Source organism: Trachurus japonicus, chromosome 1 (assembly GCF_045865225.1).
Source record: "Trachurus japonicus isolate A0001 chromosome 1, Traja_1.0".
Classification (NCBI taxonomy): domain Eukaryota; kingdom Metazoa; phylum Chordata; class Actinopteri; order Carangiformes; family Carangidae; genus Trachurus; species Trachurus japonicus.
This window is the reverse complement of record NC_140907.1, coordinates 21,062,293-21,090,000: the sequence shown is the minus strand read 5'-3', so window position 1 is coordinate 21,090,000 and position 27,708 is coordinate 21,062,293. Positions and strand designations below refer to the sequence as shown.

At 41.8% G+C, this 27,708-nt stretch overlaps 1 protein-coding gene across 3 annotated transcripts; it reads left to right on the top strand.

Annotated features, from left to right (window-relative positions):
- The first annotated feature begins 1,162 nt into the window (after window positions 1-1,162).
- Window positions 1,163-27,044, top strand: LOC146991879 (uncharacterized). Of its 3 annotated transcripts, none has more exons than XM_085780156.1 (25): window positions 1,163-1,457; window positions 14,847-16,584; window positions 18,459-18,520; window positions 19,002-19,031; window positions 19,155-19,348; window positions 19,758-19,868; window positions 20,219-20,391; window positions 20,781-20,996; window positions 21,359-21,457; window positions 21,618-21,655; window positions 21,743-21,789; window positions 22,260-22,291; window positions 22,436-22,555; window positions 22,748-22,879; window positions 23,100-23,141; window positions 23,342-23,473; window positions 23,631-23,795; window positions 23,887-24,294; window positions 24,385-24,879; window positions 24,965-25,132; window positions 25,524-25,866; window positions 25,966-26,235; window positions 26,310-26,405; window positions 26,517-26,638; window positions 26,785-27,044. In XM_085780156.1, the coding sequence occupies exons 1-25, from the start codon at window positions 1,390-1,392 to the stop codon at window positions 26,839-26,841; spliced, it is 5,358 nt and encodes a 1,785-aa protein (XP_085636282.1). In that variant the 5' UTR covers window positions 1,163-1,389; the 3' UTR covers window positions 26,842-27,044. The 3 variants fall into 3 exon arrangements, with proteins under 3 accessions (XP_085636282.1, XP_085636293.1, XP_085636301.1); XM_085780167.1 differs by lacking the exon at window positions 1,163-1,457 and adding an exon at window positions 11,450-11,576; XM_085780175.1 differs by lacking the exons at window positions 1,163-1,457; window positions 14,847-16,584 and adding an exon at window positions 11,465-11,576.
- Window positions 27,045-27,708: the final 664 nt, after the last annotated feature.

The following is a 27,708-nucleotide window of genomic DNA, read 5'->3' as shown; positions in this document are numbered from 1 at the left end:
TATTTAACACAGAATAACAGAGCCACCGGATCCCCTCACTGCAGAGGTCAAGCATTCAGGTCTGTAGACCACACATGCTCTGAGCCACTTGAGGAGAACATGGCAAAGGACAAGTCATGCAAGCAGATCACTGTTTTCCACATCTCTGCAGACGTGAGCCACTGCTGTCTGAACTACTAAACTCTCAGATGTGGAATCATCTTTATAACGACTCAGTTTTATTAATCTAGCACCAAATCAAAGATGAGGTCTAGACATGGCTTCATCTAAGAGATGAAGTTCCCCTAAGAGAGGCACGAGAGAACAGGGGAGGAAAAATTCCCTTTAACAGGAAGAAACCTCCATCCTAGTCGAGCGCAGGGTGAAGGTGAGAGTATGGAGGGAGGAAAAACAGGGGCTAGGGGAGGAAAGAGAGGGAGGAGAGAGAGAAAGAAACCATGATCAGCAGTGTATACTGATAATGTTGATTGTAATAATAATTATTATTATTTCTGTTTCTGAGTGATTGGTCTCTGTTTCTGAGTGGTTGGTCTCTGTTTCTGAGTGGTTGGGCATCTCCATGACTATGTCTGGTCATTTATTTTTTCTCATAATTATCTCACTCCTGTGATCTCAGGGTGTCCCGTGCTTCCCTTCTCACTCCCCAGAAATACTCATCATCACTCCTCTATCTCCTTACATCATTCCAACCTGTCCTCCGTCTCACCGTCCCCCTACACTTCAGCATCTGAATCAGCAGTCTGGTGTAACTGGAGACTCTGGAGCCGTGACTTGTGTCGTCTTGTAAAAGAGGGCTATCCCTAGATCCTGCCTGAGTGAAATAAAATATTACAAATGGCTAAATATAGTTTAAACTATAGAGCACTTCAAATGGAGTGAACCCAGTGTGTTATGTATATTAAACAGTGGTTTGGGGGCTAATCCACACACAGCCTGTTTGTTCTATATACTGCAACGGGATACTAGATTTGAACTGCTGTAATGTTGATGCTGTTCATTTGGGGGTGAACTATTTCTTTAGGTATGCATTTCTGACAGTTGGGCAGGGGTAATAAAAATTCTTCACTCTGGTCCAGTGTGTCTGTGTGATACAAGGAGAAGGGGGTTATGCTGTATGTGTGTGTATGTGAAATGTCAGAGAGGGAGGAGGGAAAAGAGAGGGAGCAAGGTCAGAGCGTTTCAAACTGTGTCAGCTGCACATGGGACAGTTTTCAGTGCACAAAAAAATTCACAGTTTATTTCCCATGCCGTGACTCTGTAGATGGTGGAAGCTGTCTCACACACTGGACTACACACCTTCAGTCTTTTTGCCTTTTTGCCTTCATTTTAAACTACACAATCGCTGGATCTTCAAGGGCTGAAGATCCAGGTTCCAACTGTGGTCTGGAGATGCTGCAGATGAACAAGAAGAAGCGCGTTCGGAGGACCAGCACCAACCACAGAAAGGCAGCTCTTCAGTGAGTAAGAGACTCAAACAAAAGAGTGAAGTCAGGAACAGACATTTCAGTTTGAGGAATAGTTTGAGACGCTTTTTCTCTGTTCATCCACATGTATGTTCATGATTCTTATTATTCTGTATGGACGTAAAATGCTAATCAGCAATGTAATTGTAAGATTGATGTAATATTCTTGATAAACAGGTCGTAACTTTCATACATTTGGCTAAATCACCTCCATCTCAGTGACTTTTAGGAAGTTAATAAAGTGCTAAGTTGCAGAGGTGATGTTCATAGCACTGCTTATTCACCTTCAAACCACCTTTGCAGTCACCTCTACATGCATGCTGTTTCTCCTAACGGATAACCTTAACTCAAATGATACTGTTTTTAATGATGGCTGATTGATGTTTGGAGGTTGTGATTTAAAAAGCCTAGAGATTGATTGGTGGACATGATAAAACCTGATCCATCAACACATGTGAAATTCAAACTCTTAATTATCTGCACTAATCAGACAGTTAAAAATATACTGGAGCCAAAATGAGCTTAAATACTTTTCAGTCTGTGCACAGTATGTTTTCCTTTGATAAGGAAAAGTCCAGGAGTATGTACACTGGTTGCACATCAGCACTGGCTTTGAAGCTAATGGTCTTGGGTATAAGCAGGATCATGAACTTTGAGGCGTGGTAATGGTCTTGGTAATTGAAATGCCTCTCCACTTTGCATGTGCTGTTCTCAATTACTGCTTGCATATGCATTAGAGCGAACTTAAACAAGGTCTGTACCTCATGGTGACTCAAATCCAGTGTGATTATGATACATGCTCATTTTAGAGTGTGAGTCTATTATAATAGGTTATGTTTGTTGAGAGGATCAAATAGTAGCATTGTTTCAATTATGCATCTTTGTATTGTAATGTGAATTTAGCCAGATAAGAAATAGAGTTGCAGTGGTTTAAGAGGCCTTCTTCTTGCACATTTTATTGTGTTATTGATTTAAATTTTTTTTGCCTTTATGTGTACATTTAACCATGAGGACAAAGAGAGAAAATGTGTGTTTAGATTTTCTTAAATTGATTAAAAAGCAAAAAAAAAATTAAATCTATTATTTTACTCCCTTCAGAATATTTGCTGTGGCTCCAGACTATGGTTTGAATTGATTTGCTGTAATGTTAAAAGATAGACACACCTGTCTACATAAGGTCATGCACGTCAGGACTAAATTACAAGGTGCAGTGAACTCTGTAGACCTTCACAGTGTGGTGCCCATGACCTGGGGATGGGAGGGCACTTCACCTTTCAGCAGATCAATGATTTAATGCCAGGACAACACTGGGGCATCTTACGTAAAGATAGAAGGTTTAACTGTCCTTGAGCATTCCTGTCCGCAGAACATAAAGCTTCAGCTCACAGACATTTCTTTGATTGAAGATTGAGGTAAACAGCCCACAACACAAATGCATGTGTGCAAAGATTCACTTGGGATTGCTGGAAGCTGGAGGGAAGAAGCAGGAAAACTTAAATTATGGCTCTGAAAAGATTTTTAGCTGGGAGGTTTCAGTTTTTGTCATCATGTACTATTGAGCATAGGTTTGGATCAGACACTGAAAGACAAAAGATATTGATATGATGATTTTTCAACTGCTATGACCAGTATTTCTGTGGTTATGCCAGTTTATGTTTGGGAGGCTGTAAAGTGTTAAAGGATGTGTATAGAATGACTCTGGCTGTTTGACACAGTTATTCTATTATTGTTTCTTTATTTTTTTTTCCACCGGATCATTTCCATGTTTTTTAAGGGAGGAATCATTTTTCATTTGGTGTGGACAGCTGTAATCTTTAAGGCTTACCCCATGAGCTTCTGCTTGTCAGCATGCTTTAACCTCTCACTCTGCCACACAATCACACTAACACACTCACATACACACAGTTGTGCCTTAATGACTCCCGAAGCCATTAACTAGCATTAATTTCCTGCATACTTATTCTAACCTTTTCTATAATTATAACGTGCCTAACCCTAATCCCATAACCATAAAATTAATTGATTTACATGATAGGGATTTTATTTGTTGGTCCCTATAAGGAGGACATGTCCCCATAATGTGAGTCACTTGTCAACTCAGAAGCAGACAAGATTTATTACGGGTGAAGCTCATTTTCGGCCTACCTCGTAAAAGTGACTTTATTTTTACGCCAGCCCCCACACCCTCCATGAAGGCCACAGACACTGATCTCCGCCAGGTTTAATGCACTGTGACACTACATGAGAAGAAAATCGTGTCAGTCAACCTGCGATAAGTTGCTAATTCTGAACGAATTGGTTTTTAGAATTGAATGCGTTCTAACACATTTTTGGTCAATGAATGTAAACACAGAAGTACATATTTGACCATTTATTTTTTGACAATCTACAGTAGAGGAAGCAGAGCTTCCCTTGCAGTCTTAGAGCAATAACCTCTGGTGAAGACATGCTTCAAAATGCATTGGAGAAGGTTAGAGTCACCTAGAACCATACTGTGACTGGATCTCAATATGAAAATTCATTAGGTATTACTGGCCAACTTGACAATAGATATGGTTTATGCAGGTCAGAGAACAGACTCAGATTCTCTGGATCACGTTTGAAGAAGTTATGCTACTACTATGCAGTTTTTGGGGGGCTTATGGGTATTGCAAGATCGTGCTACTTGCTCTACCCTTGCACCCCCTTCCAGTTCATTACATTCCTGTGAAGCCAAAACACTTTCACATATCAGTAAGATGTAAATGCTTGGGGTAAATGTGGAATCGGTCATTTGAAAATCAGTCTACTTCGGCTGTGTTAAGTTACTGCAAATGCAAACCAAACCTGCTGTTGCGGTTGCATCACTTGCTCAAGGGTTGTGTGTGTTTCCTGTAGTGAAGGGAATTTTGAAAACAGACAGCAGAAGCAGAAAGTGAGACGTGGCACCTGGAGTAAGAACCCAATGGCAGATTTACACCCACAGCCTTAATCCTGTAAATCAAGCCAGCCTCCTAACACACCAACAATAACATGTTAGTTTTGAACCTCTGTAGGTAGCTCTGAACAGATTGCAGTTTAAAATATTTTAAAATAAAAAATCACATGTCACAATAGAGACAAGTAGAGACACACGTACCATAAATTGAATTCTTCTCTAATGCTATTTCAGTAAGCTTATGTTGGTCACCTGTGATCTGTGTAAACTGATGTTGTCACATGCAAACAACAAATTTTGCTGTTGCGCTTGCTGCATTCTCAGTTTTATTGTTTCCAACTATATGGATATTTCACAACTGTATGTTGCTCTGTTGATTTTGTGAAGGTACTTGAGTCTGTTTTTACCCTGGCCAAAATATATTAATGGCTGCCAAGTGTTATTTTCCTCTTCATTAGTCATGCCTTTTGTATCTTAAAGAGAAAACAACATCTTGACTATCTAAGAGATCAAAGATAAAAAAAAATATTTAGTGGCTCCTGCCACCCTACCCCCACCCCACCCTGCCCAGTATCAAGTGTATTTCAGACATGTGGGAAGCACTCTAACACCGATCTCTGGCTCTCTGTCATGGCACTGTCTAGTCTTTCATACTTCCTACTTCACTACTGCCATCATTTCTATTCTTGGATGTGCCATATGCGTTTGTGTGTGTCATCTTTTCACTGTTTCTGCTGGGACATGTGGAGCTGTAATGGTTAACAGTCAATACACACACACACCCCTACTATGTCTGCAGAGAAAAAACACAGATAAAATCATGGGACAAATTTCCGTCTGATGAGTTCATGAAAAGGTTTAAATTACTTTCTGCAACCAAATGAAATTCAAATTAATTTGGGCTTATTTATTCTGATTGAAGTGTCTTTATCCTTTACGTTTTAAACCTATTATTGCATATTAGGCTCCATATAAACAAACCTTGTGATGTGATCGTCAACATGATCTCATCACTTGCCATGTTTGTATTAGTCACATGCAGGCTGAACCCCCAGGCTGAAAAATGAGATAGATGTAGATATGGAAGTATCAAAAAATGTGGTTCCTCTGATGACCGTCAGAGTGTAGGTGAAACAGAAATAAACAGGGTTATATTCTCACAAATGTATGGCGACAGATTTTTATATAACTTATGTGCGGGTGCTGACACAGTTTCCTTGACTTGTTATTTAGCCAGTAAATTAATTAGGGTAATTTGGGTATGTTCAATCAACTATCAACTGTGCTAGGGTTTGGGTTGGGGTGCATGGGTGGGTGGGTGCAAGTGTTTGCTTGTTTTTTCATGTCTGCGTCATTTTCAGATTGAGCCTAGACATTGAAACTATAGTGAATGACAGGAGATGTTGCTGGTATGAACAGATGTTTTCTTACTCTATTTTTGTGAGGAATTGTCATGTGAGACAATGAAACTTGTGATATGTCTCACATCTACGTTTGAAAGTCAAGACATAACCACCACACACGTGTAAGTGCACTTTAGGGCACTGTGCAATACAACTTGGTACCCATGCACTCTTGCACTTTAGCACTTGTCACTTTGGCCCAGCACTTTTGCACTTTAGAAACTCTTAAGATCCCCCTACCCATGTAAGTGTTGTCAAAATGTCAATGTTTTATTTCGTTATAGTCGTCTTGTTACCTTCTTGTTGTCTGCATTATTATGTCGTCTATATTACTATGTTTATTGTCACTGTACTGTTTTTATGTTATGGGACTCCGGATGGAAATTAGCATTGCTGCTATAATCCGGCATATTTACATGTTTTTATATACTGTCCCATCCAAATAAACAAATACAGTAAAGTAAGTCAGGCAGCATCTACCAGGCAAAGACGTGATGCTGCTCTTCCCCAAATTTTGTTACTAAATATGCCGTGTCAGATGAACCGAAGAAGATTGGTTACATTACTATTTCATGAGCGAAGAGGGCAGCCGGGTAAATTATGTCCACGATTGATTTATATATATATAATATTTCTAGTCCACAAGAAGAGATAGCCTCATACCTTTTGCTGTAAATCAGAGAGATTTACGACGAGCAGCCACTCAGGCTTCAGACATTCTTGGATGTCGATCATGAGACGGAGAATATAGCAGACGAACCACATGACAGAGAGAGAGAGAGGGGTCAGACACAAAGATTATGAACTGCATGAAGATTCTCACCGCAGATGACCCCGAAGAACAGACCATCATGTGGAAATTGTACCATTTTGAGCACATGCACAAATGTGGATACGTTATTTAATAATATATCAATAACATAAACCGATAAATACAACAAGGATCAGTGAAGTAATAGTGTGGGATCGGTGTGTACTGCAGTGATGGGACATTGTTACTAAAGAGAAGAGTAAATAGACAATTTTCTGTTAAGTCTGCGGTGTAATATGATAATATTAAAATGCTGACAAGGGAAAACAAAGGATTTTGCTTATTTCAGATAGTGACAATTTTTTCAGCTTGCCTCCTAGCCCTGAATTAAGTGTGTAGGGAGTGCTCCACATGTGCAGCCTTTACTCAAAGACCACCTCTGACAAACACTTTCTACTGTATAGACTTCAGATTTCAGACATATCACACTTCTTCATTATACACAGACTACTCCTCTTCCACTGACCACACTACGTACCCAAACGTAATTCTATATAGTTTTAGACGATATAAAACTTACTTTAAAAGCTAAAAATTAGTGTTTATCCTGTGTTAAGTCCAGAAAGCAAGGCCACACGCACACACACACACACACACACACACACACACTACAACAACTTCCTGACCGCTCCTCTCTCTGAAGTAGCTGTTTAGACAACCCCACGGCCTTGGCCCCCTCACAGAAGTGCCAGCAGTTAAATGGTCTATAAATTAGATAAATTTAGAAAGGTAATGAGGACCTAGGGGTTGTAGGAGGGGTGGGAGAGGTAGTGGATGGGAATAGATTGTGTCCCAGTCCATGATGCCATGTGTGAAAAACAAGAGGCGCATGGTCTTTACTCAACATCTGGATATGGTTCAGCTGGTTAAACACTTTTACTATCAACCTCATTTAGACTTCATATCTAACCTTAAAATATCTTGTGCGCACCTGTAGATCCTCGGGAGGTGGCTGGTATATCTGAAGTGTACTTCCTGTCTGGACTGCCCTCAGGGAAAAGGGAAACAAAAAGTAGAAAGACAGAAAAAGCTTGAAAGCTGCATCATGTCTTTATACAAGAGCAATCAGGATGTGGGAGGATGAAACTGTGGTGTCACCACTCCAGCAGCTCAGAAGTAGTATGGCAGGATAAATAAACCAACACTGGGGATGTACAACAGCTAGTTTTCTGTCTGTACTCCTCTATGCCAAGAGCTGGACGTTGTCCTCTGACATGGAAAGTTCTTTAGATGCCTTCAGCTCCAGCTGTCTGCTATGCAAGGCCTCAGGTGGTGTCATGCATGGTACAAAATGTTCCAAATGGTATCAAGCAAGCTAAGGAGTGTAACTCTTGTCCATATAATAATTTAATTGGACTCAGCTGCCTGTAAGTATACTGTATATATAGTAAAACACATTTGCTTCATAAACCAGAATGGCACAGTAGGGGACACAACTCGACCGGAGACAAACATTGTGTTCCACCAGCTCATGATTATTTTCCAGATTGTTATATGGATCAGTAGTAAATTTGATAAACTCATACATCAACAACATAAATGTGTCTTGTTTTTTACATTTAGATCCCAACTTTATCTCCTAACAAATAGTCAATGTCAGCAAAATACAGTGAAAATCTACCTCTTTCACAAGCTCAGCACCAGAATAATGTGTTCTTCCATGACCTATGTCCGATCCATCCTACTAATTTGGTATAAACAAGGTCAGTGCCTTTTGCATAATCTCCAGAAATGGGTCAAAACATGACCTCCTTGGCCAAGTTACGAGTGGTGTTCATCCATGTCTCCTTTCTCCTGGTTCTGCTCCTGTGTCTAGGGAGATACCTAACTGTTGGCCTGTACCAGCAGGTCTTTCCTGGCTGTGTGCTGAACCACTATCCAAGCCAACACTCGATCTAGATCTAATTAAGTCATTCATATGACTCAACTCGGGAATGTTGTCTGGGTGTAGAAGTCAGTATCAAGTTGAGTGGGAACATGAGGGCTAATCCACACCATGTGGTCCATCCTGAATATGTTTAAATACAGTATGTCCAAATGGTTTTAGTCTGGACAGTTCAGAGGTACACCTCAGGGTTACTCCTGCGAGACATTATTTTGAACAAAAAATGGAAAAGGTTGAGAAGCTTGACTAGATTTAAAAATAAGTGCATAAAGTTTCAGCACTATATATAGCTCATGGTACCCAGTTTTAATGGCCAGGCCGGTGTGTGTGTGTGTGTGTGATAGATTACTAGGGCAAGGTCGGGGTTGGGCTAAGGTTAGAGAGAAGTTTTTACAGGAAATGGGTGCAGGTCTAAGTCCTCTGTATTAATGTCAGGGTTATTAAATATTTATTAAAACAAATATTTATTAAAATGATACCGAAATGGAAGTGATATCTCTGAGGATTGGATGCCTGTTTGCATTCAACGTGTAATTTACTGCCCTCATGTGGTGGCAGGAAGCCATAGTCACAGCGAGCTAGCTTGACGGCTTGACCCCAGTTGCCTCTTGACCAGAGGCAACTGGGGTCTATCTGGAGTTAGCATGTTGTCCCTGTGCCTGCATGGGTTCTCGCTGAGTACTCTGACTTCCTCCTATAGTCTAAAGAGGTGGATTTGAGACTCTCTAATACCTGTAGGTGTGTGCACGCATTTTTCATCCCGATATGTGATGGACAAGTTTCTAGGGTGTAGGCCTACCCCATCCGCCCTCTGTCAGCTGGGAGTGGCTCGAGCCCCCTCACAACCCTGCACAAATATGAAGTATAACTAATTGATGGATGGATGGGTTTGTGTTGTGTTTTTGTGGGCATGGCTATGTCCCTAACCCTAACTACCTAACTACTTATTGTTTAACCCTGAACTACCCTAACCTAATCTTCCATTCGATTTGTTGCCCCTAAATGGAATTGTGTCTCCACAATGTGGTCATGAGTCATGTGCCCCTAACATGAGTAATTCAAACACGCACGCACACACATGGTGCAATGGCTAACGGTAATAAAGTTCAACCTCTGACATTCAGGTTAAGAGGGGCCAGCAGGCATCAGACTCATTGCAGAAACAGATGACCACATCATTTGATTACATTCTGTCCTTTCCTTCTCCTCTTTCCTTCTTATATAACATTAAATCCTTTAGATTATTTTGGTGTGTTTTGCTTTAGACTAATTGAAGCATAATTTTTCATACAGTATGATCAGTTTGGTAGCTAGCTTCAGCTCGAAGAGGACTATCAGGACTATCAGTAACACAGTGTATTAATACTATCAACTCCACCCTAAATATTTATGATAGTCTACATAGCAACAGCATGGAGGTAAGACACGACTGGGATACCATGGAAGTCATTGTTATATTTTATGCTAGTTAATAATACTAATTTGCTGGCACTTTTATTATTTAATTATTTTTGCCAAGAAAATTGTGATTTGCCGTTCTTGAACCTGTTAGACATATAGAGGTGACTGATCAATAAATGAAGCTGGATTAAGAAATGAATCCATAAAAACCTCAGACTTGGGAACAGATCATAGCATGCTGGGGGAGAGGTGTTATGTATTTCCCTCCACAGGCTATTTGAGCATGCGTATGTGTGATAATATTTTCAACAGTCTATAAGGAGGAGTTTAAAATGCTGCCACCCCTAAACAAGCTCTTGGCAGCATTCACATAGGACTTTTTGGCATCTGTCACTTTCAGAGATGAGGGTGCTTAGGAAATACCGCTAGGGTGACTTGCTGTTAAGTTTTCTCATTTAAATATTTCAGGTCAGCTCCTCTACAGTCTATTAATTTCTTCTATTCAACAAGTTCTGTACTGTACGTTACAACAACCACCTGACAAACAATGTTCCTCTCGATTTGATAAATATCTAAATAATAAAAATGTGTTTGATTGTGGCCTTTTCCCTGGGTTTGATTTAAATAAAGAAAATGTCATCAGATTAAGTATTAATAAATAAATCTGAGTGCCATCTGAACAAGTGTCATCATACCATGATTAGTGTAGAAAAGTGAATCAAACGATTTAAACGCTGTTGGATTTGGCATGACATAACCTTGCAGCTGCCTTTTCAATGTGATCTAAATCAACTGAGAACCATACCTGAGATAACTAACCACAGTACATGTATATATCACTTACCGTTGCTTGGTCATCACATGCTCTCTCCTGTCCTTTATATTCTCTCGGCCCATTCTCCATTCCAGTCACTCAGCAGGTTTATCTCAGGTCAGTCCACCGGGGTGACAGATGCCCCCTCTCTTGGCTCAACAAACAACCTTCATAATAACATAAGTTCCCCCAGATACGGATGCAGAGGTTATTAACATGGTTGTTAAGAAGAGCTGTTGGAGGTCAATTTATGACTGACAAATGTGTCTCTCACCTCCTCCATCAACGCTTAGCTGAAAGAGGAGATGAATACTGCATCAGAGTGCTTTAACAGCTGTGCGTGTAGGCCTATGTAGCCTATGTGTGTGAGTTTGTGTTTGTGTTTGTGTGTGTTGGGGGGGTTGTTTCCTACTACACTTTCTACTTTACAGTTTCAGCCTTATGTGACTGTCTATTTACATATTTACATTTCCTCTGGGACCAAACCCAGAAATAAACGTAGCCTACCACCTTAACATGCAAATGCAGTAGGTCTGAGTGAGCATATCCTGTGACATAGCCTACATTAAAACACAAAGTGCATAAGAGACGCAGATATGGACCAAAAGAGACACTTCCAGGCACTAAAAAGACCCATGGTGGTCATTAAGTCAATGCATGAACAAGACTCACTGCGTTTAGGGGGATTTTAACTTGTCCTGTTTCGATGTTTGGTGCGTTTGTGGGGACCGTTGTTTTATTTTGAAAAACCCGAGGCGGAAGTTTACCTCGTAGCTGATGGCGGTCGGACGGACACAGGCTCATCCTGAATGACTACAAGCCGAATCGGAACCGAGACTTTCCCGGTAACAACAAAAGGTCTACTTCGACTCGCCGTGAAAGGTATTTATTGAATGTGGTGCACTCGGAAATCCCACGAGTGTCTCCTCTGAATGTAACGGGGCCGCTTACCCCCTCCTCTCCTGGTGGCTAAGTGAAGCTAGTTAGCTCGCTAGCTGTGTAGGGCCTAGGCTAGCTACTGAAAACACCCAAAATGGCTGGTGTGTGTGTGTGTGTAGGTCTATGTTGGGTGCCTCTCTGTTTTCTGCTACAATTTATGACGTGTTCGTGTAAATACAAAGCTATCTATTCCAATATAGTGTGCACTTGTACTTGCGGTTCGTGCTGTTGTAACTGAGATCCGTCCTGGTGATAAAAACGCCAGTCTGCAGCAGTGCAGACTTGAACAAACCGGCTGTTAATGGAGGAGCTGTGATGCAGACAGAAAATATAGCGGGTTGCCACATGGAGATGTAGGATAATGGTAAAAAAACGACCTAGGTTGCACCTGAATCTCTTACAGAAATTTAGGGAAGAGGAATGTATAGTTAAACAGGCAGTAATGCAGTGACAGTAAGACATTTCCAGAAAGATTAGTCTCCAAATCTAGCCTCTTCATTTCTAGTATTTAATTCACATTACTGCTCCATGGTCCTCAGAAACACTGGTTGATGGTCACTATTGTAAACTGTATTGTTGTGTCTATAATATAGCCTAATGGAGATTTTGAGCCATGTATGGTGGCTCCTAAGGAGAAAGTACAAATAGGCCTAGTAGTGAATACACATATGGGAGACCTAACTCCAAAATCCCGAAATTACTAATATACCAAATAGGAGAACGCATGCAGAGAGAGCTTCTGTTCTGGAAATATTAATATTGATGTAGGATCATATCTCCTTCCAGACACAGTCTCTCGACCCATATCAAATTGGATAGGAAGCATCTGTGGAGGGTCATCCTCAGCTCTCTAAAGATGTTCATTGGGATTTAGGTTCAGGCTTTGGCTGGGCCACTGAAGGACAGTTGGTGAATTGCCCATGTCATCGACTTGGCTATAGCTTTGCACAGTCTGTTGGTCCAGAGAGCCCAAGTGGCACTGATTTTTAACAGTGGAGCAGCAAGCATGTGCAGCGCCCTCCTTCAACTTCCTGCCCCCAACTTGCAAAACACTTATATATATGGCTGAAACAAACACTTAAATATGACAAATTGCAATATATGTTTGTCTAGCTCTTAATGATGATGTAGATGTTCTACTTCACTGTTGGGATTTGATTAGCCAGTTGATGAGCATTGCCTTGGATTTCCTCACACAGTGCTTGAGTTCAATTTTTGTCTCATCAATTTGGGTCTGATTAGTGAAGAGCTGACACAATGGTTGTTCTTTCAGTAGTAACTCCATTTTTGTAGAGGACTGACAGAGCTGACAGAGCTGCTTGTTTCACTGTTTCTTAGCTTGGCCGAGAGTCCTGATGTCTCATGTTGTGAACCTCAAGACTCCTTTTTAATTTATTTGTATTGGGAATATAGCATCAGATTGCATGTAACATTGTCTTTTGGGAGATGTTGAAACTATTTGGCTTTAATTTTAAGCATATAATAACATTTGTTGAGTTGATTATCAACAGCATCTTTTGTAAATAGATTTGCACCAAGCTTAACTCTTTCCTAACAATATAAAGTTAAACGTTGCTCTGCTTGGTTTGTTAAAAGAGAATATGCCTTCAAACACTAGTAGTAAGTAAACTTAAAGGGACAACGAGGAGTTTGTATTTGGTTATAAAAAAGTCTCACGTTAATGTGGATGAATCTACGTTACCTACACTTGTTAAATGGTCCTTTTTCGATAAATAGCCTATATCATTTTGTCTCAATCGTTATTTTGTTATTATTAGTGGTGGTGGAAATGCTGGTCGAGCCAACCAGCGTTTCCTACTTTCGGTTTCGCGGACACTGCCCGGCGGGTCATGGGAATAACGCCGCCGAATCGCTGTTTATGGTCGGAACTACGGCGGTGGTTCAAATATAATTTCAAATGACATAAAACTAACATGAATACAAAATGTAGCCTACATTTTAACAAATCTGATGCATGCTTTCAAAACACATTTTTAAGGCATTTCTGAATTGCTCATCTTGCAAACCCTAATTTATCACTGACCAAAGTATTGACACCAGAAAGCTAAATGTTTAGATTATATGGACCTTCGTCATGTTTGATGACAACTAACCAGAAAGTCAGTGTAAGCATTTACTATTTGTGTGTTTATTTTAATCCTGTTCATGGACATGTGTGATGTATACGTTGTAGACACTTGGGTGATCTAATATTACATGCAAGGTGAAGCCACACTGAGGCTTGCAGAACAGTCCAGTTCAGTCGAATGTGCTGCATTGTTGAGCATGCATTAGGATTTTTTTTTATTTTTTTGATGCATAACTATATATTTTTTCTATCAGTCACTGAGTTTTTGGCTTCTGTATAGAGTACCAATTGGTTAAATACACACTTACTGTTTGCAGTGTTTCCCACAGGATTAGATCTATTTGTGGTGGTAGCTGACGGGTTGTAATCGACCTGTAAATCCAGTCCTGGCTCGCACACAGAGAACACACTGGGTACCCTGAATTACAGGCACATAGAGAGGACCACAGAAGAGACAGAGTGAAAGAGTAAAAAACTTCATTGATATTTTCCCAGTTCACTGGCTCACTGCGGTGACAGGATATCTTCTAGTGCTTCTCAAGGCCAGTTTAGCTAAAACTATTGTTATATTTATTAAATCCATGAGTACGCAACGTTCTTTGAAGACAGCCATGTATGTTCCAGTACATTTTGTCGATATGGGCTGGTGCAGAAAAGTCTGCATGGACACTATGCATGTGTCCTCTAAATGAGAATAATTGCGGTGGTGGTGACAGAAAATGAATGCAGAGCAAGGAACAGCTGAGTGAGTCAATACGCTGCACACACCTTTACAATGAAATAAGATCCTGGCATAGTAAATTTGTGGTGCGACTGCCACCACAAATACATCAGTGTATGGGAAACACTGGATTGGGTTTATCAAGATTTTGACTGATTGTTGTTGCATAATGTTTAGATTTCTTACCCTGAAAAAGCATGGTGACACTTGGAGAGAGGTCTCAAAGCTGATCCCATTTCTTTTTGCTTTTTAAGTGAAGAAACCACAAACAAAATGAGGAATAATCCAACATATTATAGAAAAAAGAGCTTGGGGAAAACGACTTCACCTGAAAGCTACTTTTGAAATGAAAAATTAAAGCTTGTTCACCTGTAATAGTATATTTCTGCTTTCCACCTCACAGCCTCGCTGTGCACACAGACAGTAATTCGCACCTTGCTCCTATCCTTCGTTTGGATCCCAGCGCAACACACTCCGTTTCCAACGGCAACAGAGGGACCCATTTCAGATTTGGACCCGTGGCTGGTGCTGCTGCAGTGACAGCTCTTCATTTGGCTCAGATTGAGACTCAGGCCCGGATTGCTCTCCAGCAGCTTGCCTTTCTAGCGACTATAACTGTAACTGGCAACCAGTATCCCAACAACAACAACAACAGGTTTGCAGCAGTGTTGCCTTCTCACCTGGCCCTCCTCAGTCTTCTCAATAGACAAGAGGTGTCAGCTGTCGGGATAAGCCGCAAAACCTACAGAACCACACAACAGTGTCTTCCTGCTGCAATGTACCACCACCACTCCCAGCAGCAGGGGCCACAGCCCTTCTCAAATGGGCCCAGGCCTCATCATCCGCCACATCCTAATCAACATCAGAATCGCACTTCCTCTGATATGTTGATGAACTTCCAGTTTCCTCGTCCCACACAGCTCCCCGATGAGCTGGAGTCTGCCCTGGCTATCAGGGGTGGCAGGGACATGGACCATCGTCTCATTGACCACATGAACCCACCGAGCCAACACCAGAGCCAAGGCTCAGGTGCTGGCATCGGTCAGCATGGAACTTTTGGATCTAACCCAGTAACACTTTCATCGGATAGTCAGCCAGGCCACCAGCAAGGAATAGACTGGTCAAGCTACCAACCTCCATCAAAACTGTTTGCCAGTCCTCCACCTGGCACTGGCCATCAGGCACAAAGACACCAGGGGCCTCCACAGCAGCCTGAGAGCAGCCACAAGGCAACAAGCATCCCAAATTGGACTGCCCCTGTAAGTGACTCACCATCGCCCCAAGCTGGGCGTCCCCGCGGAGGGAATGCTGGCGGTGGGGATGGTCAGGGTTTGTACACGCCAGAGAGTGCAGGAAGTATCTTGGCCAGTTTTGGACTTTCAAATGAGGACTTGGAAGTGCTGAGTCACTACCCTGACGACCAGCTAACCCCAGATACTTTACCTTTCATTCTGCGTGATATCCAGATCAACAAATCCACCACTCAGAAACCTGTGGCTTCCACCTCCTCATCCTCGTTTTCACGCAGTGTCCATGATGTGTCACTGCCAAATTCCTGTTCCTCACCAATGCCACGTTCGCGCACCCCAGAAGTGCCAAGTCTTCTTACTGTTACACAGACTGCAGGTAAAGTCATAGACTATGGGCATGCCAGTCGGGCAAAGGACAACGACAGTACCAGAGAAACTTTCAAAAGAGAACAACTCTCCAATGAAAGGACAGTTAAAATGTACCCATCCTCATCATCGGCCTCGTCAGCATTAAAAGCAGAAAAACCAGAAAGACGTCAGGTTCACTTGGAACACACTGAACAAAGCAAGCAACGAGACCGGGACTATCGCCTAGCCAGGAGCGACCAACACAAGAGAAGTCGGTCACCTGTGAGAGAATTGCCACCATCATCCAAATCTCGTAATGTAGACCAAGACTACAGACAACAGAGACCCAAACCAAGACCCGCATCTGAAACCAGGAGTGACGATTCCTCGAGACGATCGATCTCTTCTTCATCAGGCTCTAAAACACTCAAGAGCAGCAGGAAGTTTCCTACACCTACCATGATAAGCGATTTCTCAGCGGCATCTCCAAAGGTGTATCCGCATACCTGCTCCTTGTGCCACACACAGTGTGATCAGGAAAAGGTGAGTGTCAACATGCCCTCTTACCCCAATGTCCAGCAGTTTGAAAGAAATGTGTTCACATGAGAATTAGTCTCCAGTCTTTTCGCCAGTCAGTTGATGAGACAAGTGATTACGGTGTTACTGAGTTCCTTTTTTATATGGTTTTACAAATGGCATTTTGTTGATTTTGATGGCAATAAGTGAATATTTGTAAATGTTATTGTGCTTTTACTCTTTATTTTATTAACTTTATGAACCTAATACCATTCGGCTTTTGTGGGCAATGGAAAAGGGTTTAATTGGCATTCACCACAGGGTCAATTAACTCTGCAGACATAGGTATTTAAAGGCTCCACCTCAAATCACTATTGACAATTAGATATCGGTACTTAAAATATGATGTAAATTTCCCCATCTTTTAGTCTTTCAGAGCACAAACGCTGTAAACGGACCTCTGACGTTCACAGGAAAGTGCTGTTTAACCAGAAATACTCTGGAATTAAATACGCAACTTTAAAAAGATGAGAGTCTGCACAGCAGTCAATCCACATGCTACATAGCTGTCAAGGGGAAGTACATAGCAGAGTTTGAAAAGTTTTGCAAGGGCAACAATTGTTTAAAAAAAAGAAAAAAACAATAAGCGGACAGTTCCATGCCATAAAAAAGTAACAGTGCCTCAACATTTGAGTAAAGGCTGAACAGAGAAGAAAAAATAGTTTTGGCTTGTTTTTCATCAAATGAAATGTAAATTTATCCAGTATCCAGCAGTCATACAAATGTATCTTTTAAAGTTCAATGAAATGTAAGATGACCACCGTAAATTCAGTTTTACATTGGGAATAAGGTGCATATTTAATGACCACGTGCAGGACCAGCAGGTGTACAGTCAGTGTTTCTTTCTAATTGATCCTCTATTTTCTATGGTTAAGACAAGTCTCTGTTTACAGTTTAATCATGAAATACAACAAATTGGGAGAAAGAAGTTATTCCTACAGCATTTAGGAAATTAAAGGTTTTATCATGATGTCTAAATAAATTATGAGTTTATCTAGGTGCCAAAAACTGACCAGCGGAATAACAGAGTTTTTTTTTTTCTGTAGCTCAAAATAAACCTGTTTTGTTTTTCTGAGAAAACACAGTGAATTTATCATTTTCTAAAATTCTGTTGTGATTGATAACACACAATTGGCTTAAAGTCTTAAAGTGGTTTGTGCTCAACTTCAGTATCATAGCAGTAATCACTTGGTTGTGATTGTACTATTCAAAGAGAAGATCTGTTAAATTTAGACAAAAGCTGAAACAGTCTTTTCGGTCATTGTACATTTTCTAATTTTCATTTTTGCCTGTATAAAGGTTTCCCAATATTACAAGGAAAATCAGCATTGTAGCATGATGAATTACCAGCCCCTGAACCATTTATAAATTCAAAGTTGTACAAGGTTTGTAGGTAGCCAACTCTAAAACTTTTGGTTTTACATGACAATTTAGTCTTGCATATGTCAAAACTAAAATTGATTGTGTTTGTTTTCTGCTATTTAGACATTGAATCACACTGAAGATGGTGGAAAGGAAAATGCATTTGGATCATAGATCAATAGACATTCATCCTCTTGGGGAAGTTGCATTGTCCACCATCCTGCTCATTAGCACTCTGCACACTTAAAACAAGACTGAGTTGTCATGTATTTCTACAAACAGCCGTGACATAATTTGAAAATAAGTACGGGATCAAAGAACCGAGTCCCACCTTTCACTGTTTTTCAGGCCATGTTAAAAGCAGCAGAGAACCAAGATCCACTTCACATTTTGTCTCAGAGCTGAAGTCTGTGACTGAAGTGACCACTGTTTCCGTCTCATTGTAACAGTGCCCTCTCTCATTTGTCATTTTTCTTCAGGACTGGGTTGACCATATTAACACCGTCAACCACACTGCTGCCTGCAGAGACCTGCGCAACAAGTGAGGACGTTTTAATGTGCTCCTGAAGCTATAATAGATACAAGGAAAATAAATCTTGAACTTTTTTTTTATTTTTTATTTTTTTTACAGTTTTTGACTGAACAAACATTTAAACACGCTTCCTAGAGATGCTTTTTTGTAAGGCAAATGTGTTGACAATGAGATGTTACCACACCCGGAGGACAAACTTGAGTGTTTCACTGAAGTTGCATTACATTTGAATATTAACTCTTATTTATTACAAAAATTGGATATGGTTCTTAAATTTGTTCCTCTTCATGAGTCATATTTGGGAATTGGTGTGAATGGGATCTACAAATCATTTCACATTGCATTCTGTAACTTATTTATTAGGGAGTTTTGAAAACACAGTTTTGTATTGATAAGTACTTGAATACAGCACAACATACATAACTGTATTTTGTAAACCTCTCTTGAGACATTTGATGACATGCTAACAGAGGTGTGTGTGTCTCTGAAGGTACCCACACTGGAAACCAAATCCACCAAGGTCAGTTGGAGTCTTGTTTCCAATTATCTGTTTCTATCTGTGAATATTAGCCAATGGGAATAATGCCCCTCAGTCCCAGATGTAGGCCTCTAAGTGTTTGTTTTGCTTTTTCTCTTTTTCCAGTCGGGATGTACGATATGGCAGCCAGGCTGTGTGGGATCCCAAGGATCACTCCCCATCCCATTCCATGTCTCGATCCCTCTCTGGTTCTCCCTCGCCAGGTCCTCCTCACACCAAACATGGGCTGGGCCCACATCCCCATGGGCCACGTGGCAAACTGTACTCTCCCCACCCTCGCTACCACCACCGCTACCCAGGTAGACTGCGTGTTAGAAAGTAGATGCAACACATACAAGGTCAGGGAATCCAGAGCTTTGTAAAATATTAACTTGGAGACAATCAAATTATGTCCTGACCTGAAAATAGTATTGAACTATTATATTGAAAAAGTATCCATTCATCATTGTGTTCAGTACTTTTGTAGTTTATGAAGTAGTAGTTTATGAAATACTTTAATATACTGTAGTATGTTCTTCATGCTGGGGATGAAGAGAGGAGGCTCCTAGAGAACAATAATCCTCTCCTCAAATATTCAGCACTGTAGAAAATAGGATTTAATTGACTCTCTGGATCCATACTACAGATCTATTTACCTAGATTCTGGTGTTATAAAATGTTCACCAACAAATTCTCTTCCTAACTCGCATATCCTTGTTTGCTGTTAAGAGCACGGCCATCGGTTGGAGCATCGGCACTCTGGCTCTCGCAGTCCCTCTCACTCGCGCCGAGCCCCCATGTCCTCTAGAGAGCATCGTCCAGAGAGGAGGGAAACATCTGGTTAGTCAGTGTGTCTGTTCTCTGCTACATCTGTGAACATGAGGGTCTGTCACTGATGAGGTTGCACCATTTGTCAGTCAGCAGATTGTCTTTTATCTCTTAAAAAAAAAAAAAAAGATTGGTGCAAAGTTTCTATTATATTGTTAGGGGGGTGTCATCAATGCAGAATTCCATTTACATGTTTGCACATATAAACAGCAATGATGTGTATATGAGCAGTGCTAGAAATGTCCATATGGTTGGCATTAAATTAACAAACATAATTTTTTTATCATCTGATAAATTAATTAGTTTAATTATTAGTATTTCTTCACCATGTCTCGTTTTCCTGTCCTCACTCCGGTACACAGGAGGTCCCTTTCGCGGCAGCATGAAGCGTCCTCACGATGATTTGCTGAAGTGCTCCACTGACGCCAGAGGACATCCACCCTCTAAGTTTGGTCACAACAAACAAGGACTGTCACAGTCCAGCCTCAAGAGTTTGAAGTCTGGGCCAAAGACTGGAGCTAAGACATCTAAGATGGCAAGTGCCGAGGCTATTGACATAGTTTGTGTTTTTTGATAAAGCTGTGTACAGCTAGATGGATGATCCAATTGATGGATTGGAATTAATGCCTCTCGTCACCGTCATTCTAAAACTGACCCTTGTTTTTGATACTTTGGTGTCATCATACTGAGTAGAAGCATAGTCCTGTCTGTGTGCTGGTGCATGAAACATCTATTTATTTATCTATGTATACAAATGATCTATCTGAAACAATTTTTACTGAAACTTGCAGCTGATTTTAGATTCAGCAAACAATCATTTCATATCTACTAAGTAGCTCACCACCCCCTCACAGGTCAGGACTTGAAATGGTTTGTTTCTGGTCAACTGAAACTAACCAAAACACTTGTGTTGTTGTGTTTCAGACTATGAAGCCTCCACCAGCCAAGAAGAAGAAGAAAATAGTAACTTCAGCCTCTCAGGACTTGTCTATTGCAGAACGTCTGGTTTATCTGACAGGCATCCCAAACGACGCCTCCGAGCAGGAAGTTACAGATTTGGTTGGGTTCTTCGGCAAGATCAACAACGTCATCCTCATGCCATGTTCCGAGGAAGAGAGCAAGAAGGGAGAAGGACAAAAGGTGCTACATAAGTATAACATGATGGTCATAGTTACATTAATATGTCGATCTTGTAATTCATTTTGTGAATGTGACAGGCAAAACAAATAATATTCAGTCCACCCCCTTCTTTTAAATGGAAGATGCTTATTTTTCCAGTTGTTCTTTTAAAATGTGCTAAATCTTCATTTTCAATATAGATGTGTCTCATAAGAAAGACATGCAGATAATGAGGCGACCAGTTGATTGATTTATCTCCCGCTGTGGACTCATAAGTAGCTGTGTGTAATGTGATCATCAGCAGCTGTCATCATGGTTTCTGTCTGCCCCACCTCATCACTGTGTTGACACCCCGCCTCCCCACCCCCCCACCCCTTCTGCAGGCCTCCGTATGCATGGTGAAGGCTGAGGATGCCCAGGCACTGGCAAACTCTACAAATCTGTTCATCAGAGAACAGCAAATCACCACTTTAATAGCCAAGGTACCGTGTTAAAAACTTTCATGTGTGGCAGTGTTTTCTTTCATGAAACCACCACAAAGAAACTGGGAAGTGTCTGTTGTTCATTCAGAAACACAAAATGTGTTTCACTTTCTGGATACAGCCTCATTTATACTGACAGCAAATGTTTTGTTTATTTTAGAAACCTGAGGAAGGACAGTCTACTGATGCCAACAGCAGGTTTGCCATTGCCCCTTTGTTTTTCAACCCCCACATTCTGCACATTCACCCTGCCAGTGTCAAATATTAACACATCTGAATTCACAGCAAACCTGCTCCAGGAAAGGAGAAGGCTGCTGCTGGAGAAGACTCAGGTAAGACAATGAAAAAGTATGACAGGGAAGCTGCAATCAGTTGCTGGAAGCGTATCAACCAGGGATGCCCCAATTTTCATTAATGGGCAGATAGGATTGTATTCATCGATCAGCCTAAAACCAATCACTGTCAGTGACTGAGAGAAGCTCTGTGCACCGTTGAGTGTAGTCCTGTCTTGTTTATTGTGTCAGTGTGCGACAGACCACCAAAACAAAAAACATGTCCACCATGTGGGCACTTGACGATTCTCACTTAAAAACAATTGTTATCAGTATCTGTGGTAAAAAGAAGGTGATAGGGGCATCCCTGACATCAATGTCTATCAATGAAGAAATGACTTGTTTTGATCACATACGTATATTAAAAGCCACAATTTCTCTAGCTCAGACTGTAAAAATGACGTTGTGTTTTTACTGGGTTGTTTATGAAAACCTGCTGACTGTAGCTCTGCTCTCCACCCCCACCCCAGGAGGTGAGGCTGAACAAAAGACCTGTGATGAGGTACGTGATCCACACACATTTGGTGACAGTGTATTATTCATGCAACATGTCGGGGGAAATGTCTGTTAAATTCGGCTTTAATCTTAAATCTCTTTGTTGGTATTCAAACCTTCTCCTCACATCCCAAAACCATGTCTCCCACAGAAAGGCATGGTGTTGATCACAGGACTGCCTGAGGGTAACTGGTCGGAGAGTGACATCATCAAGCTGATCCAGCCCTTTGGCATGCCCTCTGACATCATCCTGGCATCACAAATTGGAAAGGTTGGTGTAAAAACACAGTTTCTAAGGCGCTACTCACTCCTGGGGAAGAATCAACAGAACTCTAAATGCTTATAATAATAATAATGCTTATTCATTATTTGCCTCTTTTTAGTAAATATTTATTTTTTGGTTATTGACGAAGTGGAAATGCCCTTGAATATTTTTTCAAATTTGGTCCTCCTTGTCTTTTAGGCACTTGTTTCAGTGCCAGACGTGGAGATGGCTGAAGAGATTGTGAAAGTTCACATGTTCATTCCGGCAAAACTCAACGACTCTGAGCTGAAGATAACACAGGTCAAACAACGTGTCGGCCTCAACACACCGGTAGGGCTCTCGACAACTCAAACACTTTACAGTATACTGATGATCACCTTTCCCATGAATTATCCTAGTTTTGACCGGTTGGTTCTTTGATTTTGTACTGAAGGTTTGACATTTCAGTCTCTAGTTCTGTAGAAAAAACATTTATTTTGTTTCCTTTTTTTGTGTTGAATAATGAATCTTGAGGAAAACATGATGATTAATACTGAGGCTCTTCATACAGGTGGCTCTCTACAACCTGCTAATGGGATCAACAGAACCATTGGTGAGTATTTCAGCTCTTATACTTGACTGGGCTTTAGAAAAGCATGTTCAATCAACAAATTGGTATTGTAAATGGACATTGTAATGTTGCTGACAGTCAAAGGGCTGTAAATACCATCATTTACTGATGGCTGACCACCTTCAATAGTTTGTGTATCACCTGACTAACAAAGAGATTGAATCTTCTTTTGGTTTCTTCAGGAGAACCCAGTCATTTGGAGCAGCCTCCTTGTGATCAGTAATGTTCCCAACACGCCATCCGGCTCCTCCGAGGTCCAGAAACTGGTGCGACGTTTCGGCACCGTCATCAAGACCCTCGTGCTCAACAACATGGTAAAGCTCGTGTAGCTCTGCAACTGCTGTCAGCCTCATGTTGTATGATGAGCCACCCTTGTCCTGAATACCCGTTTCCTCAAATCTGTGTCACTTTTAACAGAAATAAATCGGATATGTTGTTGACAATGATATTTCTTCTCCTCTGTCTGCTCAGGTTGTCTGTGAGATGGCGACTGCAGCCATGGCTTTGTCTGTGTACAAACGCTTCTATACGTTTCCGTGCATCATCCACAACAACCCTCTGTTCTTCTCACGCAAAGCCGACCCCAAGGCCAACACACAGGCAAAAGTCGTCAACGTATTCCTCGATTCAACTGAGGTTTGTAACACTGACAATTGAGTATAGTAGCTGCTGTTCATTATCCATTTCTTATTTGCACTGCTCAGTACCTCCCTGTGTCTGGTCATAGGAAACACCTGCAAATGGTAAGAGCAGCCAAACAGCAGCAGCAGCTGCAGTGGAAAAAGAGCCGGCACAAAAAGAAAAGTCTGAATCGGGTGTGGAGGGAAACAGCGCTGAGGGGACAGAAGAGATGATGGAGAGCACAGAGAAGATGGTAGGTGAAGACAAACCTAGTGGAGAAGACGGGAGCAAAGATGAGCTCACAGAAGCTGCAGTAGAAACCAAACCAGAGGCAGCGTCGGAAACAGACGTGAAAGAAACACCAGCGGTTGAAACTGTCGTGGAGACGGTGGATGAGAACGAAGGAGGGAATGCACCTGAAGCAGGAAATGACGAGACTCCAGCTGGTGAAGAGACAAATCTGTCAAGCTCCAATGCCAAAGAAGCTTCTAAGGAGATGCCAGAGCTGCCCAAGGTAAAATGCCAAAATGTATCATTCAGCTTTTGGAGCCTGTTTGTTCTCCTGAGAGTTATGACATTTCTTCTCCATCCTTGTTTTCACCAGGTCACTCAAGAGATGGTTAATGCTCTGCTTGTGGAGTGCCGAACAAGAACCGCCAACCCTCCCAACAACAACACCGCAACTTCCCCCTGTGGAGAAAAGGGCGAAACACAAACGGAGACAGAGCAGGGCGAAAAGGAAGCAGAGGAGACAAAAGAGCCAGCGAAGAACCAGGCCGAGGAGGAGATGAGGAAACAGGAGAGGGAGAGAAAAGCCAGGAAGGAGAAGGAGATGAGGGAGCGAGAGAGAAAGGAAAAGGAGAGGAGGGCCTGGGAGAAGATGGAGAGGGCTAAGAGGGAGAGGGAGTGGGAAGAAAGGGCCAGGAAAGAGAGGGAGAGGAGGGAGGAGGAAAGACGGGAGTGGGAAAGGAGGGAAAGGGAGAGGAGAGAGAGAAAGAGAGGGTACGGCGAAGGCGTGTCCGGATCGAGGTCCTCCAGCAGGTTGGAGGGATACAGGCAGAGCTCCTGTAGGAACAGCGCGGAGGCTGAGACCAAACTGGTGAGAAGGAGCTGTTGAGTCTGAACGTGTGGAAACTTTTATCTCTGCTCTTGGTCTTTATTCCTCAAATCTACTCTGTCCTCAGGTGGAAGAGGAGGAAGAGGAGGAATTCCCATTCAACCTGAGTGACTTTGTGACAGTGGACGAAGTCGGAGACGTCGCCGACCTTCCCTCTCCTTTGCCAGATGTTCCCACAGAAACCACAGAGGGAGGGGAGGATGCTCCTACATCTGTCCAACAGGACCCACCAGGGGTAAGTATGAACTTTTCCCTCTACAAGTTCATGAGACTCACATTTTTCAGTGATGGCGACATTGACCTTCTTGTTTTCTTTTTTTTTTTTCTTTTTTTTATAAATCTGTTTATTGAAACACTTCACATCATGTTACATGACCTTTACAAATAGGTGCGTGATTTTTCCCAAATAAACAAACATACAAACAAACTAACAAGTAGAAAACATACAAAACATTATCCCGCCCCCCCACCGCAGTTGGTCTTCTTTTTCAAACAGAGTATCTCATCAACCACCTTACATTTGTACATTCATATTGATCTAAGAGCACAGCTGGACAGAAAAACAGAATGTGTTATTCACTCCTACCGTAGATGTTGTAGCTGACCTTCTTGTTTTCACCTTGTAGGACGAACCCATGGAAGTTGCCACTGAAACACCAATGTCAGATGAAACAGTAGTGACCCCGGCAGCTCAGTCTCCGGTCCTCCCTGCTCCAGCAGCCTCGCTAGTGGCCCAGCCAGCGACCTCGCTAGCGGCCCAGCCAGCGACCTCGGTAGCAGCCCAGCCAGAGGCCCTGTCAGAGGTCCAGCCAGAGGCCTCACCGGCTGCCTCGCCAGCGGCCCTGCCTGCGGCAGAGCTGGTGGCCCAGCTAGAGGCCCAGCCAGAGGCCCAGCTAGAGGCCCCACAGGGCGACTCCTCACCCTGCGAAACACATGAGCCAGAAAGTCACCCAGAGGCCCCTGAGCCTGGTAAACCCCCACACTGATTTAACCTTCAGCATGAACTGAAGCAAACACATTACACATGTTTAAAATCAATGTTATGGTGAAACCTGTCGATATTTCTAGAAACCACTCCGACGGCAACTGTGGACTCCACCGCAGAGGTTGAAAGACATTCCCCACCTGCCCCTTCAGCTGCCGATAACCCCCCTGAAGCTGCCCCATCAGACACCTCGTCAAACAACCCAGCAACAGAGGAAGTAACTTCAGAGGGTGGGGAGGATAAGACGGTGGACAGCGCTCTCAATCACAGCCAGGCCAAGGAGGAGATGATGGCTGTGCTGGAGAAGCAGGATCAAGAGGCCAAAGAGACGAGAGACTCCGCTGCGGATAAAGGTACAGTTTCAATTCGCTGTCACATTATTTTGACTGTATGTTCCAGGTTTTAAAGAGATCCCTGTCTCTCTCAGGAAAGGAAGACGAGAGTGTGAAGGAGGAATTACAGAAGAAACCTCCCGTGAGCACAGACACCTCCCTCCCTCCTTTTGACCCCAGAAACCCAGTCGGTATGACACAATTTATTTAGTTATTCACAATGTCTGCCACTTTCACAGTGTCTGTCTGGCTGTTTGATAGCAGCGAACAGCTGGTGAAGTTCACTCTCCTGTCTCCCTCAGGTATGGAGTTCTTAGTCCCAAAGACAGGCTTCTTCTGTAAGGTGTGTAATCGATTCTTCAGTGGAGCCAAAGAGGCCGAGATCAACCACTGCAAGACAATCAAACACTACGAGAACCTGCAGGTGGGAGACTCACATCGACTGCTATTCACCATGATAGTGAGAGAGCAGATAGATAGATAGATAGATAGATAGATAGATAGATAGATAGATAGATAGATAGATAGATAATTTACTATCATTCACTCTACACTTTCTTTCCCTTCTAGAAATACCTGCAGAACATGGGGACTGTGAATGAGATCACCAAAGCTGACTCCAGCTGAATGTGCCCATGAATGAATTTTGTCATTCCTTTGCTTTTGTATTTTGTCTTTATTTCTCACCGAAGGTCCAGGATGTCATGTTGATATAGTCTAGTCTCACGTTCCATCTGTCTTGTACAGTGAAGAGAACAATGAGTGGAGCTGTACAGTGGGTGATTTCAGCTTGTATTAACTGTATACAGTCAATAAAACGCTTTGACTAATAGTCTCTTCTTACAGATTTCTTCCTCTGAACTTTAACTGGGCTGATGATTGTTGTCTGTACTGCAAGTTTTAAGGATAATTAACAAAACTTGTTTCTCAAAACGGTTTATACTATCACAAAAAACATATACTACCAAATACACAGATGGTGATGTTTTTATCTTTATCTGTTCATGAGATATCTCATTCTCTGGAGCAGGATATCTGGGGGGGGTTTAATCTACAAAAAAAAAATAAAAAATCAGCTCCTAACCCTCTGCTGCACTGAACATGTAACTGGTCTCATCCTTCTGGCTGTTTTCTGTCACTAAAATAGACTTGGACCAACTTCTTGCTCTTAGCTGAAAACACCATAGGTCCCACTTAGTTTGGGTGAACAGTTAAGTCAGGCCAGGGCACATCAGGTCATTACTGGCAGTTTAATTATATAATAATGTAATATTTGTAACAAACGGACCAGAGGGTTAAGCTTAATTAAGCAGATTCATTACAAAATCAGTGACTCACCAAGGCTTGTTTTTGCGGACACAGGGCAGGATACTGTTTTCTCTGATAACTTCTAATCTAGGGTAAAGGTACATGTAATTTTGAGAAGTAAATAATATTATAAAAATTATTATTTTTTAAAATCTTATTTATTATTTTAAAACTTAATTGGCATTA